This window comes from Bombina bombina, chromosome 1, assembly GCF_027579735.1.
Source record: "Bombina bombina isolate aBomBom1 chromosome 1, aBomBom1.pri, whole genome shotgun sequence".
Lineage (NCBI taxonomy): Eukaryota > Metazoa > Chordata > Amphibia > Anura > Bombinatoridae > Bombina > Bombina bombina.
This window is the reverse complement of record NC_069499.1, coordinates 1510149180-1510170712: the sequence shown is the minus strand read 5'-3', so window position 1 is coordinate 1510170712 and position 21533 is coordinate 1510149180. Positions and strand designations below refer to the sequence as shown.

Sequence of the window (21533 nt, the reverse complement as noted above, 5' to 3'; positions counted from 1 at the left end):
TATGTTTATATGTGTATTTAGGTATTTAAAGGTGCATATATGTATATACATTAGATGTGCATCATCGGACGTTTGTTAGGCATTTCATTAAATTTCGTTAACAAAAATTTAACAAACTTTATCAAAAACAAATAAAATGTCTAAAATACACTACCAGCTAGATTAAAAGTTATGCACGCTAAAGGGTATTTAACGTACGCAACAAAATTTGCGTTATTTCACCCTCTATAGCGCTGCCATTTTGAAACATTTTGAGCTCCATACCGCACAAAAACATAATTTATGTAAGAACTTACCTGATAAATTAATTTCTTTCTAGACATGTGCATGGCGAAAAAATTCGGTTCGGTTCGGTTCGGATCGGTTCAGATTTTTTCTAATTTCGGTTCGGAGCGATTCGAATTCGGAAAAATTTGAATCAATTCGGTTCGGATTTGTTTCGGACTCATTCGGATTTGAATAAATTCGGTTCGGATTTGTTTCGGATTCATTCGGATTCGAATAGATTCGGCTGGATTCGGTTCGATTCGGTTCGGAAATTCGGAATTTCGTTAAGTGTTAGGTGGGATTAGACTAGTATTATGTACTGTACATTAGGTGTAACCCATAGCAGAGTGATATAACCTAATATACTGTACAATACTAGTGTAATCCATGGCCATCCGAATCTACCGAATAAATCCGAAGTTATTCGGATTTATTCGGTAGATTCGGCACTATTTTAATTCGGAGATTCGGTTCGATCCGAATCTCAGAATTTTCAGAATTTTCAGAATTTCCGAATCGAACCGAACCGAATCGCACATGTCTATTTCTTTCATATTGGCAAGAGTCCATGAGTTAGTGACGTATGGAATATACAATCCTACAAGGAGGTGCAAAGTTTCCCAAACCTCAAAATGCCTATAAATACACCCCCACCACACCCACAATTCAGTTTAATGAATAGCCAAGTAGTGGGGGAGTAAAAAGCATCAAAAAATGAATTTGGAAATAATTGTTCTTTATAAAAAATCATAACCACCATAAGCGAGGGATAAAAATAATAACAGCCATTTTCCACTGAAAAAATGTATCCACAACCCAAAATATAAGTTTCTCATAAATGAAAATAAAAAACTTAAACATAAGCAGACTGAAACAGCTGCCTGAAAAATTTTTCTACCAAAAACTATCAAAACGGTAGAATTCAGTAAATGTATGCAAAGAAGACCAAGGTGGCTGCTTTGCAAATCTGATCAACTGAAGCTTCATTCTTAAAAGCTCACGAAGTGGAGACTGATCTAGTAGAATGAGCTGTCGGGGCCTGACCTGACTCCAAATAAGGCTGATGAATCAAAAGCTTTAACCAAGATGCCAAGGAAATGGTAGAAGCCTTCTGACCTTTCCTAGAACCAGAAAATATAACAAATAGACTAGAAGTCTTCCTGAAATCTTTAGTAGCTTCTACATAATATTTCAAAGCTCTTACAATATCCAAAGAATGTAAAGATCTCTCTAAAGAATTCTTAGGATTAGGACACAAAGAAGGAACAACAATTTCTCTATTAATGTTGTTAGAATTCACAACCTTAGGTAGAAATTTAAATGAAGTCCACAAAACTGCCTTATCCTGATGGAATATCAGAAAAGGAGAATCACAAGAAAGAGCAGATAATTCGGAAACTCTTCTAGCAGAAGAGATTGCTAAAAGGAACAACGAATGCATAGGCTCAAACGGAGGAGCCAGTAAAGCCTTCAAAACCAAATAAAAACTCCAAGGAGGAGAGATTGATTTGATGGACCAAAGCCTGTACAAAACAGTGAATATCATGAAGCTTAGCAATCTTTCTGTGAAATAAAACAGAAAGAGCAGAGATTTGTCCCTTCAAGGAACTTGCAGACAAACCCTTATCCAAACCATCCTGAAGAAACTGTAAAATTATATCAATTCTAAAAGAATGCCATGAAAATTTATGAGAAGAACACCATGAAATATAAGTCTTCCAAACTCGATAAAAAATCTTCCTAGAAACTGATTTACAAACCTGTGACATAGTATTAATCACTGAGTCCGAGAAACCTCTACGACTAAGCACTAGGCGTTCAATTTCCATATCTTCAAATTTAATGATTTGAGATCCTGATGGAAAAATGGACCTTGAGACAGAAGGTCTGGTCTTAAAGGAAGTGGCCAAGGTTGGCAACTGGACATCAGAACAAGATCCGCATACCAAAACCTGTGAGGCCATGCTGGAGCTACCAGCAACACAAACGATTGTTCCATGATGATCTTGGAGATCACTCTTGGAAGAAGAACTAGAGGCAGGAAAATATAAGCAGGTTGGTAACACCAAGGAACTGCTAACGCATCCACCGCCTCTGCCTGAGGATCCCTGGACCTGGACAGGTACCTGGGAAGTTTCTTGTTTAGATGGGAAGCCATCAGATCTATTTCTGGAAGAACCCACATCTGAACAATCTGAGAAAACACATCTGGATGGAGCGACCACTCCCCCGGATGTAAAGTCTGACGGCTGAGATAATCCGCTTCCCAATTGTCTACACCTGGTATATGAACCAGAGAAATTAGACAGGAGCTGTATTCCGCCCAAGCAAGTATCCGAGATACTTCTTTCATAGCTTGGGGACTGTGAGTCCCACCCTGATGATTGACATATGCCACTGTTGTGATATTGTCTGTGTAAAAACAAATGAATGGTCTCTCTTCAACAGAGGCCAAACCTGAAGAGCCCTGAAAATAGCACAGAGTTCTAAAATATTGATTGGTAACCTCGCCTCTTGAGATTTCCAAACCCCTTGTGCTGTCAGAGATCCCCAGACAGCTCCCCAACCTGAAAGACTTGCATCTGTTGTGATCACAGTCCAGGTTGAATGAACAAAAGAGGCCCCTTGAACTATACAATGGTGATCTAACCACCAAGTCAGAGAGAGTCGAACATTGTAATTTAGGGAATTTAATTGTGATATATTTGTATAATCCCTGCACCATTGATTCAGCATACAAAGCTGGCGAGGTCTCATATGAAAACGAGCAAAGGGGATTGCGTCTGATGCTGTAGTCATGAGAACTAAAACTTCCATGCACATAGCTACTGAAGGGAATGATTGAGACTGAAGGTTCCGACAAGCTGAAACCAATTTTAATCATCTCTTGTGTGTTAGAGACAGAGTCATGAACACTGAATCTATCTGGAAACCTGAAAAGGTGACCCTTGTCTGAGGAATCAAGGAACTTTTTTGGTAAATTGATCCTCCAACCATGTCTTTGAAGAAACAACACTAGTTGTTTCGTGTGAGATTCTGTAGAATGTAAAGACTGAGCTAGTACCAAGATACCGTCCAATAAGGAAACACCGCAATACCCCGTTCTCTGATTACAAAGAGTAGGGCACCGAGAACCTTTAAAAAGATTCTTGGAGCTGTCGCTAGGCGAAATGGAAGAGCGACAAATTGGTAATGCTTGTCTAGAAAAGAGAATCTCAGAAACTGATAGTGGTCTGGATGAATCGGAATATGAAGATATGCATCATGTAAGTCTATTGTGGACATATAACGTCCTTGCTGAACAAAAGGCAGAATGGTCCTTATAGTCAACATTTTGAAAGTTGGCACTCTTACAAAACGATTCAAAATTTTCAGATCCAGAACTGCCCTGAATTAATTTTCTTTCTTTGAGACAATGAATAGATTTGAATAAAACCCCAGACCCTGTTCCTGAAACAGAACTGGTATTATTACCCCTGAAAACTCCAGGTCTGAAACACACTTCGGAAAAGCCTGAGCCTTTACTGGATTTGCTGGGATGCGTGAGAGAAAAAATCTTCTCACATGAGGTCTTTCTCTGAAGCCTATTCGGTACACAATACTCTGAATCCATTGATTTTGGACAGAATCTGCCCAAATGTCTTGGAAGAATCTTAATATGCCCCCTACCAGCTGAGCTGGAATGAGGGCTTCACCTTCATGCAGACTTGGGGGCTGGCTTTGGTTTCTTAAACGGCTTGGATTTACTCCAACTTGAAGAAGGTTTCCAATTGTAAACAGATTCTTTGGTTAGGATTTATTTTACAGGTAAACTTGTATTTATTTTAGCTAGGTAGCTATTAAATAGTTAATACCTATTTAATAACTATTGTACCTAGTTAAAATAAATACAAAGTTGCCTGTAAAATAAAAATAAACCCTAAGATGGCTACAATGTAACTATTAGTTATATTGTAGCTAGCTTAGGGTTTATTTTATAGGTAAGTATTTAGTTTTAAATAGGAATAATGTAGTTAATAATAGTAATTTTATTTAGATTATTTTAAATTATATTTAAATTGGGGGGGTTAGCGTTAGACTTAGGTTTAGGGGTTAATATCTTTATTATAGTGGTGGCGACGTTGGGGTCAGCAGATTAGGGGGTTAATAATTGTAGTTAGGTTGCGGCGACGTTGGGGGCGGCAGATTAGGGTTTAATAATATAATGCAGGTGGCGACGATGTCGGGGGGGGGCAGATTAGGGGTTAATAAGTGTAAGATTAGGGTTGTTTAGACTCGGGGTTCATGTTAGGGTGTTAGGTGTAGACATATTTTTTATTTTCCCATGGCTGCATTAGGAGCTGAACACTGTTTTTTTGCAGGTGTTAGGTTTTTTTCAGCCGTCTCAGCCCCATTGTTTCCTATGGGGATATCGTGCACAAGCATGTTTAGCCAGCTTACCGCTAACGTAAGCAACGCTGGTATTACAGTGAGATGTGGAGCTAAATTTTGCTCAACGCTCACTTTTCTGAGGCTAACGCCGGCTTGCAGAAAACTCGTAATACCAGCTTTGTCTTAAGTGAGCGGTGAGAAAAAAAGACTCGTTAGCACCGCACAGCCTTACCGACAAAACCCGTAATCTAGCCGTAAGAGTTTCTTTATTTTCCTATAGTTAATTTCTTTTATTTTTTTCTAAGGTCATAAATACTTAGTTGAAAATATGCTATAGGGTTTTGTAGTTATCCTTGCTATATTTGTTCCACAAGGAGCTAGTTTATTATTGTTCCAGATAACCTTCTCTAGATGCCCAATTTTATGGTGAGCTTCCTCATACTGTATTGTTTTTCCTATATGTAATAGACAATATAAACATTGCTATGGCCACACACTTTAAGTTAAATAATTGAACCAAGAGTGGCTTGCCTAATCCTCACCGACAGCATCTTATATTATGCTTATGTTGATATTTGGTAAAAAAATAACACTTATTCCTCATACACAGTGCTTAAATTTTCACAGGTATGATAGCCTGTACACACCCTTAATTAATCAATGTATACAACACTATAAGAAGAGAAAGAAAAGCCTCAATCTAATATTAGGCCTTTAAAAAGACAGGGAATACAGCACTCTTTATATTTATCTAAAGCACATATTTATTGTTACACAGTTCCAATCCCAGAACTGAAACAAATCAAGCAAATATTGGTAAAGCTGAACAAATATACATATATATATACACAAAGTATCAAGTACTCACACATTGCATTCATTCAACATACATACTAAAACACACTATGCATCAGCATTGAAATCAATACCTAGTCACAAGAATCTTATGTGGCCACAATGACTAGGAAATAACAGCGCTGCTACTTTAAGAAAAAATCTTTGCAAAGATAATGAAAAACTGCAAATAGTCCATTTCCAAAAAGTAATAATATAGTTGTGTCAATTAGTAACTTTATGTTGATGAATTCAAAATAGGTCTCCAAACATTTATGTCAGGAAAAGCATTAGTGTGGTGAGCAGGCAAACAGGATAAAAAGCAACATTTAGATGTCCAGCTCCTTATTGCAATGCTTTTTAAGCCTTAAGTGTTAGTATGAAAATACAGGCAAGCAGGTTACTGAGCAGGAGATAAGCACATGTATGTCCAGCTCCTTATTACAAAGCTTCTTAAACTTTATGGTGTATATTTTGTGAAAATAGGGACCGTTACCTTCCGCAATTGGGCTTCACAGGAATTTACCACAATGTGTCTCATAACATAGTATGATATTACCTGAAACCTCCAGCCCCTTTCTTTGCCACACCTTTAATTTTTTGTTCTGTTACCTGCAGTCTCTCTCCAAGGGTTTTAACAAACACACTGCTTAGCCTGTACCTCTGTCTTCCAAATGCTTCCAGCGTAGTCTCGCCAGACCTGTTATTCATGTAGCTCCTCTTCACAGCAGCAAACTTATTTCTTCAACTCTGTGTAAAAACTCCTTGTGGAAGCTGCACTCATGTGAATACTTCACAATCAATTGCAAAAACAGGCTGTTTTTTTTACTACTGCACCTCAGAATAAAGTAATAGAGAACTTTAGCCTCTAGCACACCAGCGCTACCAATGAGCGATAAAACCATTTGTCTGGTGTCAAACTGCAGTTTAGTAGCACAGGTGGGATAGAGGTGCATTAAGGGCTCCGGTAGTACCAAATAGCACGAAAAGCTGTTTGGGCTTAAATCTTAAATTGAAAGTACCCAGTTTTTTTGAAAAAAGATGGAAAGTGCCTAAACTGCTCTAGAAGTTGTGTGTGTGTGTATGTTCCCAGACAGTAAAAATTGTACATAAAAGAACTCATATTTGAACTGACATTTTTTTTTATCATTTCAGTATTCCAAATTAACAGCATTAATCTAAATGCTCTTCCATCTAATGAGCTAAAGAGTGGAAACAAAATGGATTTGAACTGCTCTGTGAAACTTGCAAAAAATGGAGATTTTAAGCTAAAATACAATTTTTTCTTCTACAAAAATGATGATTTGTTCTACAATGTCAGCTCCAACAAAGAAGCAGTATTCTACACCATCAATCAGACCCGGGTGTCCAACTCTGGAATTTATACATGTAAAGTGGTTGTGGAAGACAAGGAAAAAACTACTGATGAAAGACTACAAGTTAATATAACTGGTAAGAAATTATGGATTAAACCTGATTGGCAACATTTTTCCAGTTGCTTGTGATTTCTAATGCCCATGCACTGTCATGAAATAAATTGGTACAACTAATACCCAAACACATGGAGATAAATATAAAGGGAGGGGGTAAAAAGAGAGATTGGAGAGAGGAGGCAGTGGAATAATTTTAAAACAATTTTTCTGTCTGCTATGACCTCACATTAATGTCAACACTTTCTGCACTCTCTCAGTTCAACAACATTTTTCTATCCAGCTGTTGTCTTCCACAGAACCTCTAGTTTATGTTGTTAACTGCTATGTACTTATTACTGTATGAAGAATTATTTAATTTATTACTTCACAATAAGGTGTTTCCCATAGGCTAAACATATGCAAAGAGAGGGTGGCTTAGTGGCTATGGTATGGGTGGGTAGGATCAAAAGTTACGAGTAACATTTTGGGCTGGCTAGTAGCTTAGGGCTTGAAATTTTATATATATACACTCTGTCGTGTAGCTGAGCGCTCAGAGATGAAATATTTGAACTTCAGAAGCGATGTGGTGCAAAGCCTTTATTCTTTATGACAATTTGTCTCACACAAGTTAGGGTCCAAAAAAGCAGTACCATACCAATACCATAACTGAAATATGCATTACTTTAATATCTGCCTTTAATACCCTGCAAAAAATGTGTTAATTTATTTTTAATAGAATCATCCATTCTTTATCCTCACTTACCTTACATGCAGTAGCCCATTTTTTTTCTTATTCGAGTGCTACAACCATTCAGAAGCTGCAACTCTAGCTTAAAGGGATATGAAACCAACATTTTTCTTTCATGATTCAGATAGAGTGTAGAATTTTAAGCAACTTTCCAATTTACTTCTTTCATCAAATTTGCATTGTTCTCTTGGTATCCTTTGTTGAAGAAGCAATGCACTACTCTGAGCTAACTGAACACTGGATGAGCCAATAACAGGAAACATAACTCTGCAGCCAAAAAACAGCAGCTCCTGAGCCTACCTAGGTATCCTTTTCAACAAATGATACCAGGAAAACAAAAAGCAAATTAGATAATAGAAGTAAGTTGGAAAGTTGTTTAAATTTGTATGCACTATCTGAATAGAAAAAAATAAAAAAATTTGGGTTTCATGTCCCCTTAATTTTACAATGTAGACGCACACTTGCACTGCATTCAGTTCGCATATCCGCAGTGAATAATCTCAAATGAATTGCAACACCAACCATGCTGCAAGAGCACGCGTCTTTATTCTAAAATGTATCCAGCATTACAGCTTTTGATTGGCTGTAGCACTCTGCTTCTTGAAAAATAAAAAAATGGGATACGCTTGTGCTAAAGACATTAGGCTACTGCATGCGGTAAATAAGGATAAGGAGCAGCTGATTTTATTAAAAAATACATTACCACTACTTATTTTCATGCAGGACATATTAGGCAATGTATAATTGCTTTTCAAGTAATCAGTTTTGAATCCCTTTAAGCCATCCAATAGGTATAAAAATCATCTTAAACCTCCACCTTCAGTTAAATGTTCAAATGAATTGTTAGTAATGATTAAATTATATAGTGTACGTGATGAGAAATATGGCAATTAATATGCAACCAACTTTTGGCTTGATTTAAAAGGTGCACAAGAATAGCTTGTGCAATGATAAGTGCTGACAGAGTACGCTGCCATGATACGCTACATCGTATATCTGCTTGCACTTTCAGAAATTGGCCCCCTAGTGTTTGCTTTGCTAGAAAGCTATGCGCTAAATAGAGCATACTTCCATAGGCTCCAATAGGATACTCGTTCTCATGCTATCAGACACGGCATGAGAACTAGCACAGCGAAGAGGTTAAGTTGCACAGTGATTGGCAGCAGAGTTTAAATATATATGTATAAGCCCTATACTTTCAACGGATAGAGCAGCCACGCTAAACATCGCTCATATAACGAAATGTGAGTTATGTGTTGTGCTCAAGGGTTAAAATAAAATTATAACAAAACGTATGTAAATCATATTAAGATAAAGTATTATATATACAGTAAATATATATATATATATATATATATATATATATATATATATATATATATGTACACATACACACACACACATACACACATTAAATATAAAAATAGCTTGAAAGGGATATGTAATATCTCAAAATGTTGGACAGAGAAGGGCTAAAAGTTGTGTATACTGTGGGCTAGATTACAAGTGGCATGCTAGAGTTAGTGTTGGTCGTGATAAACAATACACGCTTTCACTCGAGCACAAATTAAATTTGCAGTCTTCAAGTTATCGCGACAGAAGATCTCGCGTAAAGGGCAAGGGTTAAAAAAATGTGCACCAAACACAACAAATACAATTTCTAATAAAAACAATATTCTAATAAAAATATTTTTTCATAAGGGTAAAAGATGATATACTGTATATATATATGACACATAACAAGGTATTTGACTGGAAAGGGCTATAATGTATATACAGGTATATGTATGTCTAAATATGTGTATGGGTGTATCCAATCAATTTCTACTAAAAAAATAGTCAAATAAATAGTAATAACAGTTTTTTATAAGGGTTAAACGATATATGGCATATAACAAGGTATTTCACTGGAAAGGGCTATAATGTATACACAGATATATATATATATATATATATATATATATATATATATATACTTCTCAAAAGGAAGAGGCACTCACAGGTCTTAATATGCAAAAACGTACTTTTAATAATTCATAGGTTCAGTCAACGTTTCGGTCCTCGCAGGGACTTTGTCACTGTGAAAACAGAAAACAGTCTTGACAAAGGTCCCTGCGAGGACCGAAACATTGACTGAACCTATGAATTAATAAAAGTACTTTTTTGCATATTAAGACCTGTGAGTGCTTCTTCCTTTTGAGAAGTTTCTACCTATTTACCATAGAGTGCACCCAGGCGCATACCACTAACAGTGAGTGCTTGGATCCCAAAATCTTGTATATATATATATATATATATATATATATATATATACTGTATATCCCTATCTATATCTATATCTCAAGGCTCAAAAATTCCACTCGCCCTCTCGCCATTGGCGAGTGAGATTTATGCAGAGGCGAGTAACTTATGGTGCAGTCACTACCTCAATTTGTCCCTTCTCCCAAATGTGGCTCAGTCTCAATTTTTTGGTCAGTTACTATCAGATCCGATCGGTAGTTTTTGCTGTGCGCATCTGTTATACTGGAACCTGCTGATTATCACTTTTGACCTGGTGACCCTCAGCACTAAAGCAGACTGTAGGAGATGGAATCCTCCGTTACAGTCAAGTGGTGTCTGGCAGTGGCTGCATGAATATCCCTCCCCTAACAGACCCAGCTTACTGAAGATCGTTGTCATAGAAATGGCCGTGGGCAGACCTTCTGCTCACCGGTGTTGTGTCGAAACTGGTGATTGTCGAAACTGGTCATTGTCGAAACTGGTGGTCGGCAATTTCTGTAGCTCCACCCACTTATTTCAACTCCGAAAACAGTCCTCCCAAACTCCACACAGCTACCTCCCACTGTTGGTACAGATGAACTGTCACATTTACTATATTATTGACAACATAGTATTTATGACAGCTTGTCATGTACCGAGGCAGTGTTTACATTATTTAGCTATTTATACCGAAAGCCAGTGTATTTATAAGTTTAAAAAGCTAGCAGCTAAATAATGTACACAATGCCTCGGTACATGACAAGCTGTCACAAATACTATGTTGTCAATAATATAGTAAATGTGGCAGCTCATCTGTACCAACAGTGGGAGGTAGCTGTGTGGAGTTTGGGAGGAGTGTTGTTGGAGTTATGATAAGTGGGTGGAGCTCCGGAAATTGCAGATCACCACTTTTGACAATCACCACTTTTGTAACAACATCGGCTCTGAAGTTACAGAAGGATCACTTTGGAAAGACTGATGTGTGTATCTGAAATCTGGAGCAAAAATAGTGAGTGTTAAATTCTCCTGCAGCTCTTTGAGTTTGTTTTATCAATGCCATACTCTGGCTAATTTTTAATATGGACTTCACTGCATGTTTTTTTTTTTTACAGACCCAACAGTTATGGCCACATGTAGTATTAACTGTGTATGTAAATAGGTGTGTAAATATGTATGTGTGTATGTATATGTGTGTGTGTAAATATGTATGAGTATGTGCCTGTGTGTGTGTATGAATATGTGTGTATGTGTAAATATGTATGTGTATGCATATGTTTGTAAATATGTATGTGTGTGTGTGTGTGTAAATATGTATGTGTATGTAAATAAGTGTGTATTTATGTGTATGTAAATATGTGTGTAAATATGTATGTGCATATGTAAATAAGTGTGTATGTGGGTATATATTTGTGTGTATATTGTATGTGTATGTAAATAAGTATTGGTGTGTAAATATGTATGTGTGTATGTATTTATTTGTTAAAGTATAAAATAAAACAAAAATAAAGGTACTGCACAAGAAGGTGTTTTGCAATTGCTAAGCATATGCAAAGCGTGGTGGGGTAGTGGGTGTGGCTTGTGTATGCAGCAGGCATGGTATGCGCGGTATTATAAATGGTGAATAACAGTTTTGGCCTGGCTAGTAGCTTAGGACCTTAGATTTTGAGTAGCTTAGGATCTTAAATATACAGTATATACAGATATACATGTCTAAATATGTGTATGGGTGTATATATTTATGTTTATATGTGTATTTAGGTATTTAAAGGTGCATATATGTATATACATTAGATGTGCATCATCGGACGTTTGTTAGGCATTTCATTAAATTTCGTTAACAAAAATTTAACGAACTTTATCAAAAACAAATAAAATGTCTAAAATACACTACCAGCTAGATTAAAAGTTATGCACGCTAAAGGATATTTAACGTACGCAACAAAAGTTGCGTTATTTCACCCTCTATAGCGCTGCCATTTTGAAACATTTTGAGCTCCATACCGCACAAAAACATAATTTATGTAAGAACTTACCTGATAAATTAATTTCTTTCATATTGGCAAGAGTCCATGAGTTAGTGACGTATGGGATATACAATCCTACCAGGAGGTGCAAAGTTTCCCAAACCTCAAAATGCCTATAAATACACCCCACCACACCCACAATTCAGTTTAATGAATAGCCAAGTAGTGGGGGAGTAAAAAGCATCAAAAAAGGAATTTGGAAATAATTGTGCTTTATAAAAAATCATAACCACCATAAGCGAGGGATAAAAATAATAACAGCCATTTTCCGCTGAAAAAATGTATCCACAACCCAAAATATAAGTTTCTCATAAATGAAAATAAAAAACTTAAACATAAGCAGAGGAATCAAACTGAAACAGCTACCTGACTCCAAATAAGCCTGATGAATCAAAAGCTTTAAACAAGATGCCAAGGAAATGGTAGAAGCCTTCTGACCTTTCCTAGAACCAGAAAATATAACAAATAGACTAGAAGTCTTCCTGAAATCTTTAGTAGCTTCTACATAATATTTCAAAGCTCTTACAATATCCAAAGAATGTAAAGATCTCTCTAAAGAATTCTTAGGATTAGGACACAAAGAAGGAACAACAATTTCTCTATTAATGTTGTTAGAATTCACAACCTTAGGTAGAAATTTAAATGAAGTCCACAAAACTGCCTTATCCTGATGGAATATCAGAAAAGGAGATTCACAAGAAAGAGCAGATAATTCGGAAACTCTTCTAACAGAAGAGATTGCTAAAAGGAACAACACTTTCCAAGAAAGTAGTTTAATGTCCAAAGAATGCATAGGCTCAAACGGAGGAGCCAGTAAAGCCTTCAAAACCAAATAAAAACTCCAAAGAGGAGAGATTGATTTAATGACAGGCTTGATATGGACCAAAGCCTGTACAAAACAGTGAATATCACGAAGCTTAGCAATCTTTCTGTGAAATAAAACAGAAAGAGCAGAGATGTGTCCCTTCAAGGAACTTGCAGACAAACCCTTATCCAAACCATCCTGAAGAAACTGTAAAATGATATCAATTCTAAAAGAATGCCATGAAAATTTATGAGAAGAACACCATGAAATATAAGTCTTCCAAACTCGATAAAAAATCTTCCTAGAAACTGATTTACAAACCTGTGACATAGTATTAATCACTGAATCAGAGAAACCTCTACGACTAAGCACTAGGCGTTCAATTTCCATATCTTCAAATTTAATGATTTGAGATCCTGATGGAAAAATGGACCTTGAGACAGAAGGTCTGGTCTTAAAGGAAGTGGCCAAGGTTGGCAACTGGACATCAGAACAAGATCCGCATACCAGCAACAGCATACGAGCTACCAGCAACACAAACGATTGATCCATGATGATCTTGGAGATCACTCTTGGAAGAAGAACTAGAGGCAGGAAAATATAAGCAGGTTGGTAACACCAAGGAACTGCTAACGCATCCACCGCCTCTGCCTGAGGATCCCTGGACCTGGACAGGTACCTGGGAAGTTTCTTGTTTAGATGGGAAGCCATCAGATCTATTTCTGGAAGACCCCACATCTGAACAATCTGAGAAAACACATCTGGATGTAGCGACCACTCCCCCGGATGTAAAGTCTGATGGCTGAGATAATCTGCTTCCCAATTGTCTACACCTGGTATATGAACCAGAGAAATTAGACAGGAGCTGTATTCCACCCAAGCAAGTATCCGAGATACTTCTTTCATAGCTTGGGGACTGTGAGTCCCACCCTGATGATTGACATATGCCACTGTTGTGATATTGTCTGTGTAAAAACAAATGAATGGTCTCTCTTCAACAGAGGCCAAACCTGAAGAGCCCTGAAAATAGCACAGAGTTCTAAAATATTGATTGGTAACCTCGCCTCTTGAGATTTCCAAACCCCTTGTGCTGTCAGAGATCCCCAGACAGCTTCCCAACCTGAAAGACTTGCATCTGTTGTGATCACAGTCCAGGTTGAATGAACAAAAGAGGCCCCTTGAACTATACGATGGTGATCTAACCACCAAATCAGAGAGAGTCGAACATTGTAATTTAGGGAAATTAATTGTGATATATTTGTATAATCCCTGCACCATTGATTCAGCATACAAAGCTGGCGAGGTCTCATATGAAAATGAGCAAAGGGGATCGTGTCCGATGCTGTAGTCATGAGAACTAAAACTTCCATGCACATAGCTACTGAAGGGAATGATTGAGACTGAAGGTTCCGACAAGCTGAAACCAATTTTAATCATCTCTTGTGTGTTAGAGACAGAGTCATGGACACTGAATCTATCTGGAAACCTAAAAAGATGACCCTTGTCTGAGGAATCAAGGAACTTTTTGGTAAATTGATCCTCCAACCATGTCTTTGAAGAAACAACACTAGTTGTTTCGTGTGAGATTCTGTAGAATGTAAAGACTGAGCTAGTACCAAGATATCGTCCAAATAAGGAAACACCGCAATACCCCGTTCTCTGATTACAAAGAGTAGGGCACCGAGAACCTTTAAAAAGATTCTTGGAGCTGTCGCTAGGCGAAATGGAAGACCGACAAATTGGTAATGCTTGTCTAGAAAAGAGAATCTCAGAAACTGATAGTGGTCTGGATGAATCGGAATATGAAGATATGCATCATGTAAGTCTATTGTGGACATATAATGCCCTTGCTGAACATAAGGCAGAATGGTCCTTATAGTCACCATTTTGAAAGTTGGCACTCTTACAAAATGATTCAAAATTTTCAGATCCAGAACTGCCTTGAATTAATTTTCTTTCTTTGAGACAATGAATAGATTTGAATAAAACCCCAGACCCTGTTCCTGAAACAGAACTGGTATGATTACCCCTGAAAACTCCAGGTCTGATACACACTTCGGAAAAGCCTGAGCCTTTACTGGATTTGCTGGGATGCGTGAGAGAAAAAATCTTCTCACATGAGGTCTTTCTCTGAAGCGTATTCGGTACACAATACTCTGAATCCATTGATTTTGGACAGAATCTGCCCAAATGTCTTGGAAGAATCTTAATCTGCCCCCTACCAGCTAAGCTGGAATGAGGGCCACACCTTCATGCAGACTTGGGGGCTGGCTTTGGTTTCTTAAACGGCTTGGATTTACTCCAACTTGAAGAACGTTTCCAATTGTAACCAGATTCTTTGGGGGAAGGATTAGATTTCTGTTCCTTATTTTGTCGAAAGGAACGAAAACAGTTAGAAGCTTTAGATTTACCCTTAGGTCTTTTATCTTGAGGCAAAAAAACTCCCTTCCCCCAACGACAGTTGAAATAATCAAATCCAACTGAGAACCAAATAGTAATCTAGACTTAGATACCATGTCAACATTCCAATATTTGAGCCACAAACTCTTCTAGCTAAAATAGCTAAAGACATAGATTTAACATCAATTTTGATGATATAAAAAATGGCATCACAGTTAAAATGATTATCATGTTGAAGCAAGCGAACAAAGCTAGACAAATCAGGATCCATTTCCTGTTGCGCTAAACTTTCCATTCAAAAAGTTGATGCAGCTGCAACATCAGCCATATAAATGGCAGGCCTGATAAGATAGCCAGAATATAAATAAGCCTTCCTTAGATAAGATTCAAGTTTCCTATCTAAAGGGTCCTTAAAGGAAGTACTATCTTCCATAGGAATAGTAGTACGTTTGGCAAGAGTAGAAATAGCCCCATCAACTTTTGGGATCTTTTCCCAAAACTCCAATCTAACTGCTGGCAAAGAATACAATTTTTTTAAACCTTGAAGAAGGGATAAAAGAAGTACCAGGCCTATTCCATTCCTTAGAAATCATATCAGAAATAGCATCAGGAACTGGAAAAACCTCTGGAGTAACCACAGGAGGTTTATAAACAAAATTTAAATGTTTACTAGTTTAAGTATCAAGAGGACTAGTTTCCCCAATATCCAATGTAAACAATACCTCTTTTAACAAGGAACGAATATACTCCATTTTAAATAAATAAGTAGATTTGTCAGTCTTCTGAATCAGATAGATCCTCAGAGGTGGATAATTCAGTATGTTGTTGGTCATTTGAAATTTTAGCAACTTTATGAGAAGTTTTAAAAGACCTTTTACGTTTATTAGAAGGCGGGATAGCAGACAAAGCCTTCTGAATAACATCAGCAATAAAATATTTTATATTCACAGGGATATCATGTACATTAGATGTTGAAGGAACAACAGGCATTGTACTATTACTGATGGAAACATTCTCTGCATGTACAAGCTTATCATGACAACTATTACATACCACAGCTGGAGATATAATCTCCACAAATTTACAACAGATACACTTAGCTTTGGTAGAGCTGTTATCATGCAGCAGGGTTCCAACAGTGGTTTCTGAGACAGGATCAGATTGAGACATCTTGCAAATTTAAGAGAAAAAACAACATATAAAGCAATTTATTCTACTAGATAGGGGGTGCCCTTATAAGGATATACAATACAATTGAACAAATAATTAGAACAGTTGCTAGAATTAATAAGAATTAATGCCTATATATTATCAGGCACAAATGAGAACCAAATCTAAAACGAAATGATGTATATAAGAAACAATTATATTAACAATAATCTAGTATGAGTATGTTATAATAAGATACAGTATTAATCCAATAAACAATTGATTTCACACTATTAGAAAGATAAATGAGAGTCTCTTATTGTGAAGTAGATATGACGTAGGCATCAATCTGTGGAGGACCCGGCCTGGATCCCAGGATGGCAATCTAAAGACAAGAAAAAAAGACATATGCGCCACATCGCCCAATATTGTTTGTTCCAAACGGTGTGTATAATAAAGATGTGCAAGATTACACTCACATGTATTAAAGCACTCCAAATAGTGCCGTGGGAGCAGTCTAGGATCTATAACAGTCACCCAGCAGACCAACCTCTTGGGAGGGAAGGATAATCTGTAGTGTGGAAATACAAGAAGACACAAAGGTGCCTATATGGCCTAGTACAGTTTGGACCCAGGAGTATATAGTATGAGTTGTATGATATATACTCACATTTGGTGTTGCATCTCCAATGATGCTAGTCAGACAGGAAGGGATCAATACAGTCACCCAACAGACTTTAACAAGGCAAACAGCATTTGGCAGAGTCCCAAGATGTCCAGTGGGTCAAATAAATATTGATCCAAAGAATACAGTGCAGCAAGTGTTTTTATATAAAAGTAACAAACTTTACTTAAAATAATTAAAAACAAGCAACGCGTTTCTCAGCAACAAGCTGTTTCATCAGGCTTATAAAAAATGACAAAAACACTTGCTATATATACACCAAACAATTGTATCAACTTCATTGGCCACACTTGTGAGGGGAGTGGCTATAGGCAACTTCCTCATGTGAGAGCCTATCAGCATTCAATTAAATTATGTAGCAAACATTTCAGATTCTAATAACAAATTGATGCAAATTCATTAAGATACACATAATATCATTTCATAAGATCACATATAGTTATAGTCTATTTACTGTAGTAAACATAAAAAGCATAAAAAGTGGCTTCATGGTAATATTTTTAACATTTCATTTGTTATTTCATAGATGATTATATAGTTTAGATATAACTGATATCGTTTATATATGTTCCCTTTTTGGAAAGACAGAAAGACAGACATGCTCTCAAAAAGTTAGCACTCTTAAGACTTACTTGGTTTAATTCCTTTTTAAGTTAGACATATTGCTATAATTAATGGCGTCCATTGAGTTATATTGGCGTTCCCTATTTCCTACTGCGCATGTGTAGAACATGATCTGTCAATCAATCGCGCAACGTATTGTCATAGGTTTATGTGCCGTACCAGTCAAGCTACATCATCATTGTGGGTGAATACAGATCCTGAGTGTGTGGCATCCATAGCCTGTCACTCAATAGCATGGTATATTTTTAATTAAGTTGTATGTTGAGCCATTCGTGGGATGTCATCATTAGGGGTGTGTAGCGAATAGACCAATGCTAACAGATAATATCAACCTGTCATCACAGCTATAGTCACTGGAGGTGTGTCGATGTACTATAGCCGTAGTGAGTGTGTGAGAGCTGTCAGATGTATAGCTGTTACAACGATCACTCATGTTCATAAGTCACAAAACAGTTCTTTGTGTAAAATACCTTGAGTGGTAAATACTAAATCATGATCAGATTATCATAAACGGATATAAAGTAATTGCCATTAATGTTGTTTTTATGGCAGCAATAAAATTCATTTCTGATTGATAGACATATATGAAATATAGATATCTAAACTTAGTAGGTGAATATGTGATTAGCAATAACCCCAGTAATCTTTAACTTTGGACTTTTAATTTGGGCATTAATACCAAATGTTGGATATCATAATAAAATATATGATATTTTCTCCAACACTTTGTTGTTATGGCAACCATATACTTAGGTTCTAATTATTAATAATAAAAAATATTATTTATCTAAAAAAATGTGTAAATATGTGGTGAACATTTGCACAATTGGTTTTGAACATATAACTACCAAGTAACTGAAAAACTACATGGTTTGATGTAGTGAATCGCATATAGTACTACTCTGCCTATACGAATTTTGGATATAAGTTTATAATAAGAGAATTAATTCATAAAGGACACATTGGTGGTCCCTCTTAGTGATAGGTGATGGGTGATGTATATATCTAATAATGATATGATTATTATGTGACTAATAAAATAAAGTGTAATATAAAGAATAATATAAAGATATACTCCCCAATGTATATGTGATAAAGCACCTAATCCATATAAGATATCAATTTATCTAAGAGTGATAGGTTCAGTAATGAACCATTCACAGTGTGATAGATACAAGTGATATTATCAGATCCTGCTGGCAGTGTATACACAATCACAAGTGATATGCATCATAACAACCTTTGGCTGCAAATATGACTGCATAAATTTAATTCTCTATAAATTACTATCTTAGTGAAATCTAACTAAACTAAAAGATAATAAGATGTAATCTCTATATCTAATTGACCAGTGGTGATAGTCTAGTGATAAATATAGTGTGATTATCATTCGCAGAATTATGTACAGATTAATATATCCAAATATGATGCCTTGGGAAGGGTAGTCACTCATCATAGTCGATTTAGTAGTAGATAGTATATCCAATATTGAGTCCAGATAGTTCATTGTAATATTAATAACAAACCGTATGTAAATTAATATACAATTAACCTTTCTATTACCATAAGTGCAAAGATGTCAACAATAGCTACAACAGAGAGACATTAGACCAGAACAAAAGACACTAATATTCCAAATTTAAGCTTACTAGAAACCATATATACCAAAAACTGGTTTATGGCCACATGAGGGACCAGACCTACCAATTCAATCTATCATATGTCAAAGGCTGCTAGGTCCACACATTAGTTGACAACATCCGGAACTAAAGTATGCAATTTATGTATCCAGTAGGTCTCTCTGCGGCGCAACCTAAGCATAGGATTATGACTATTGCGAGAAATCTCTTCAATGGGTAATATAGATTAAAAAAAAATATCAATTTACTTATATGCCAGTTTCAGGAATAGGAAAAAATGCAAACAGCATAGCCCTCTGACATAGAAAAAGGCAAGAAGCATATAGGAATGGGGCTTTAAATAATGAAATTATTTAGCGCCAAGAATGACGCACAATGCAAAATGACATTTTTTTGGCGCTAACAACAGCCAGAAATGACACACTAGCGTCATTGCAGATGCAACCTTGTGCAAGGAATCTCAGCGTCAACTAAGGTGCCGGAAATGACAAATTTGCGTCACCGGACGTACCTTTGTGCCAAAAAAATTCAATAAACATCAGCAGTTTGCGACCTCGTGAGCCTAATTTTGCTCTCAAAAATGTAATGAAAAAGCAGTCAATTTGAAAAAAGACTATACCCCAGGTAAGAAAAATATTTTCCTAAATATGTTTTTTCCCAAATATGAAACTGATAGTCTGCAAAAGGAAATATACATAAACCTGACTCATGGCAAATATAAGTACAATACATATATTTAGAACTTTATATTAATACATAAAGTGCCAAACCATAGATGAGAATGTCTTAAGTAATGAAAACATACTTACTGAAAGACACCCATCCACATATAGCAGATAGCCAAACCAGTACTGAAACGGTTATCAGTAGAGGTAATGGAATATGAGTATATTGTCGATCTGAAAAGGGAGGTAGGAGATGAATCTCTACGACCAATAACAGAGAACCTATGAAAAAAGATTTCCCGCAAGGAAAACCATAGAATTCAATAGGTGATACTCCCTTCACATCCCTCTGACATTCACTGTACTCCGAGAGAAATCGGGCTTCAAAATGCTGAGAAGCACATATCAACGTAGAAATCAAGCACAAACTTACTTCACCATCTCCATAGGAGGCAAAGTTTGTAAAACTGAATTGTGGGTGTGGTGAGGGGTGTATTTATAGACATTTTGAGGTTTGGGAAACTTTGCCCCTCCTGGTAGGATTGTATATCCCATACGTCACTAGCTCAAGGGGGATATTTATCAAGCCGTCAACCGCAAATACACTGGAATTCCACAGCGTATTTTTGGCGAGGCTGATTCGCCGTAGTTATCAAGCCCTACAGACCGGCAAAAGTAGAATCTAGTGACGTAACATACGATCCGCCGGACTCAGTCCAACACAGATCGATGCTTATGTCACTACAGATGTTCCGAACGCAAGTTCAACACAATCTGACTACTTTTGGTAGTTATCAAAGAACAACCAGGTACGCTCGCCACTATTCCGGCCCAGCGTATCTGGTTTTCAATCCGCCACCCTGGAGGCAGCGGATCCCATAGGAATCAATTGGAGTCTGACAGCAGTAAAAGCTCATGTTCGCTGCTGCCTGATATCCCATTGATTCCTATGGGAAATGTCTGCACCTAACACCCTAACATGTACCCCGAGTCTAAACACCCCTAATCTGCCCCCCCTACACCGTGGCCACCTATATAATACTTATTAACCCCTAAACCGCTGCTCCCGGACCCCGCCGCAACTAAATAAAGGTATTAACCCCTAAACCGCCGCTCACGGACCCCCCCGCCACCTACATTATACATATTAACCCCTATCCTGCCCCCCTAAACCGCTGCCACCTACATTAAACTTATTAACCAATATCCTGCCCCCCCTACACCTCCGCCACTATATTAACCCCTAAACCTAAGTCTAACCCTAACACCCCCCTCACTTAAATATAATTTAAATACATCTAAATAAAATTACTTATTATTAACTGTTAGGTGTCCCCTTCAGGGGGTAAGTGTCAGTGCAGGCCAAAGCCTGGGGCCTAGTGTACCACCTGAAGCATATGTAGATTACCTGATAAGGGCCCCTTAGAATGACTCAGACCACGCAGCATTATGATCGAAAGCCAATTCTGTTTATTGCACAGTGCAAGCCTTTCTTATAGTGACATACAGGGTTAAGGGGATGACACGTTAGGACCGCGTCATCTTACACAGTTATACAGAGCAATTTACAAGGAAAAACTGGAACATGAGTTTCTCATAACAATAATTACAGAGTCATAACAAACTACCATCTGCGGAGACAACAAGGAT

General features: G+C 37.0%; 1 protein-coding gene across 2 annotated transcripts in view; it reads left to right on the top strand.

Annotated features, from left to right (window-relative positions):
- PECAM1 (platelet and endothelial cell adhesion molecule 1) overlaps positions 1 to 21533 on the top strand; it is a 526904-nt gene that overhangs the window by 106414 nt on the left and 398957 nt on the right. Inside the window, exon 4 of one of the 2 annotated variants that reach the window (XM_053708076.1) lies at positions 6628 to 6924. The exons of the other annotated variant lie outside the window; for it this stretch is intronic. Within the exon in view, the coding sequence (XP_053564051.1) occupies positions 6628 to 6924 (297 nt within the window). The remainder of the gene's footprint in view (positions 1 to 6627; positions 6925 to 21533) is intronic. 2 annotated transcript variants of the gene reach the window in all.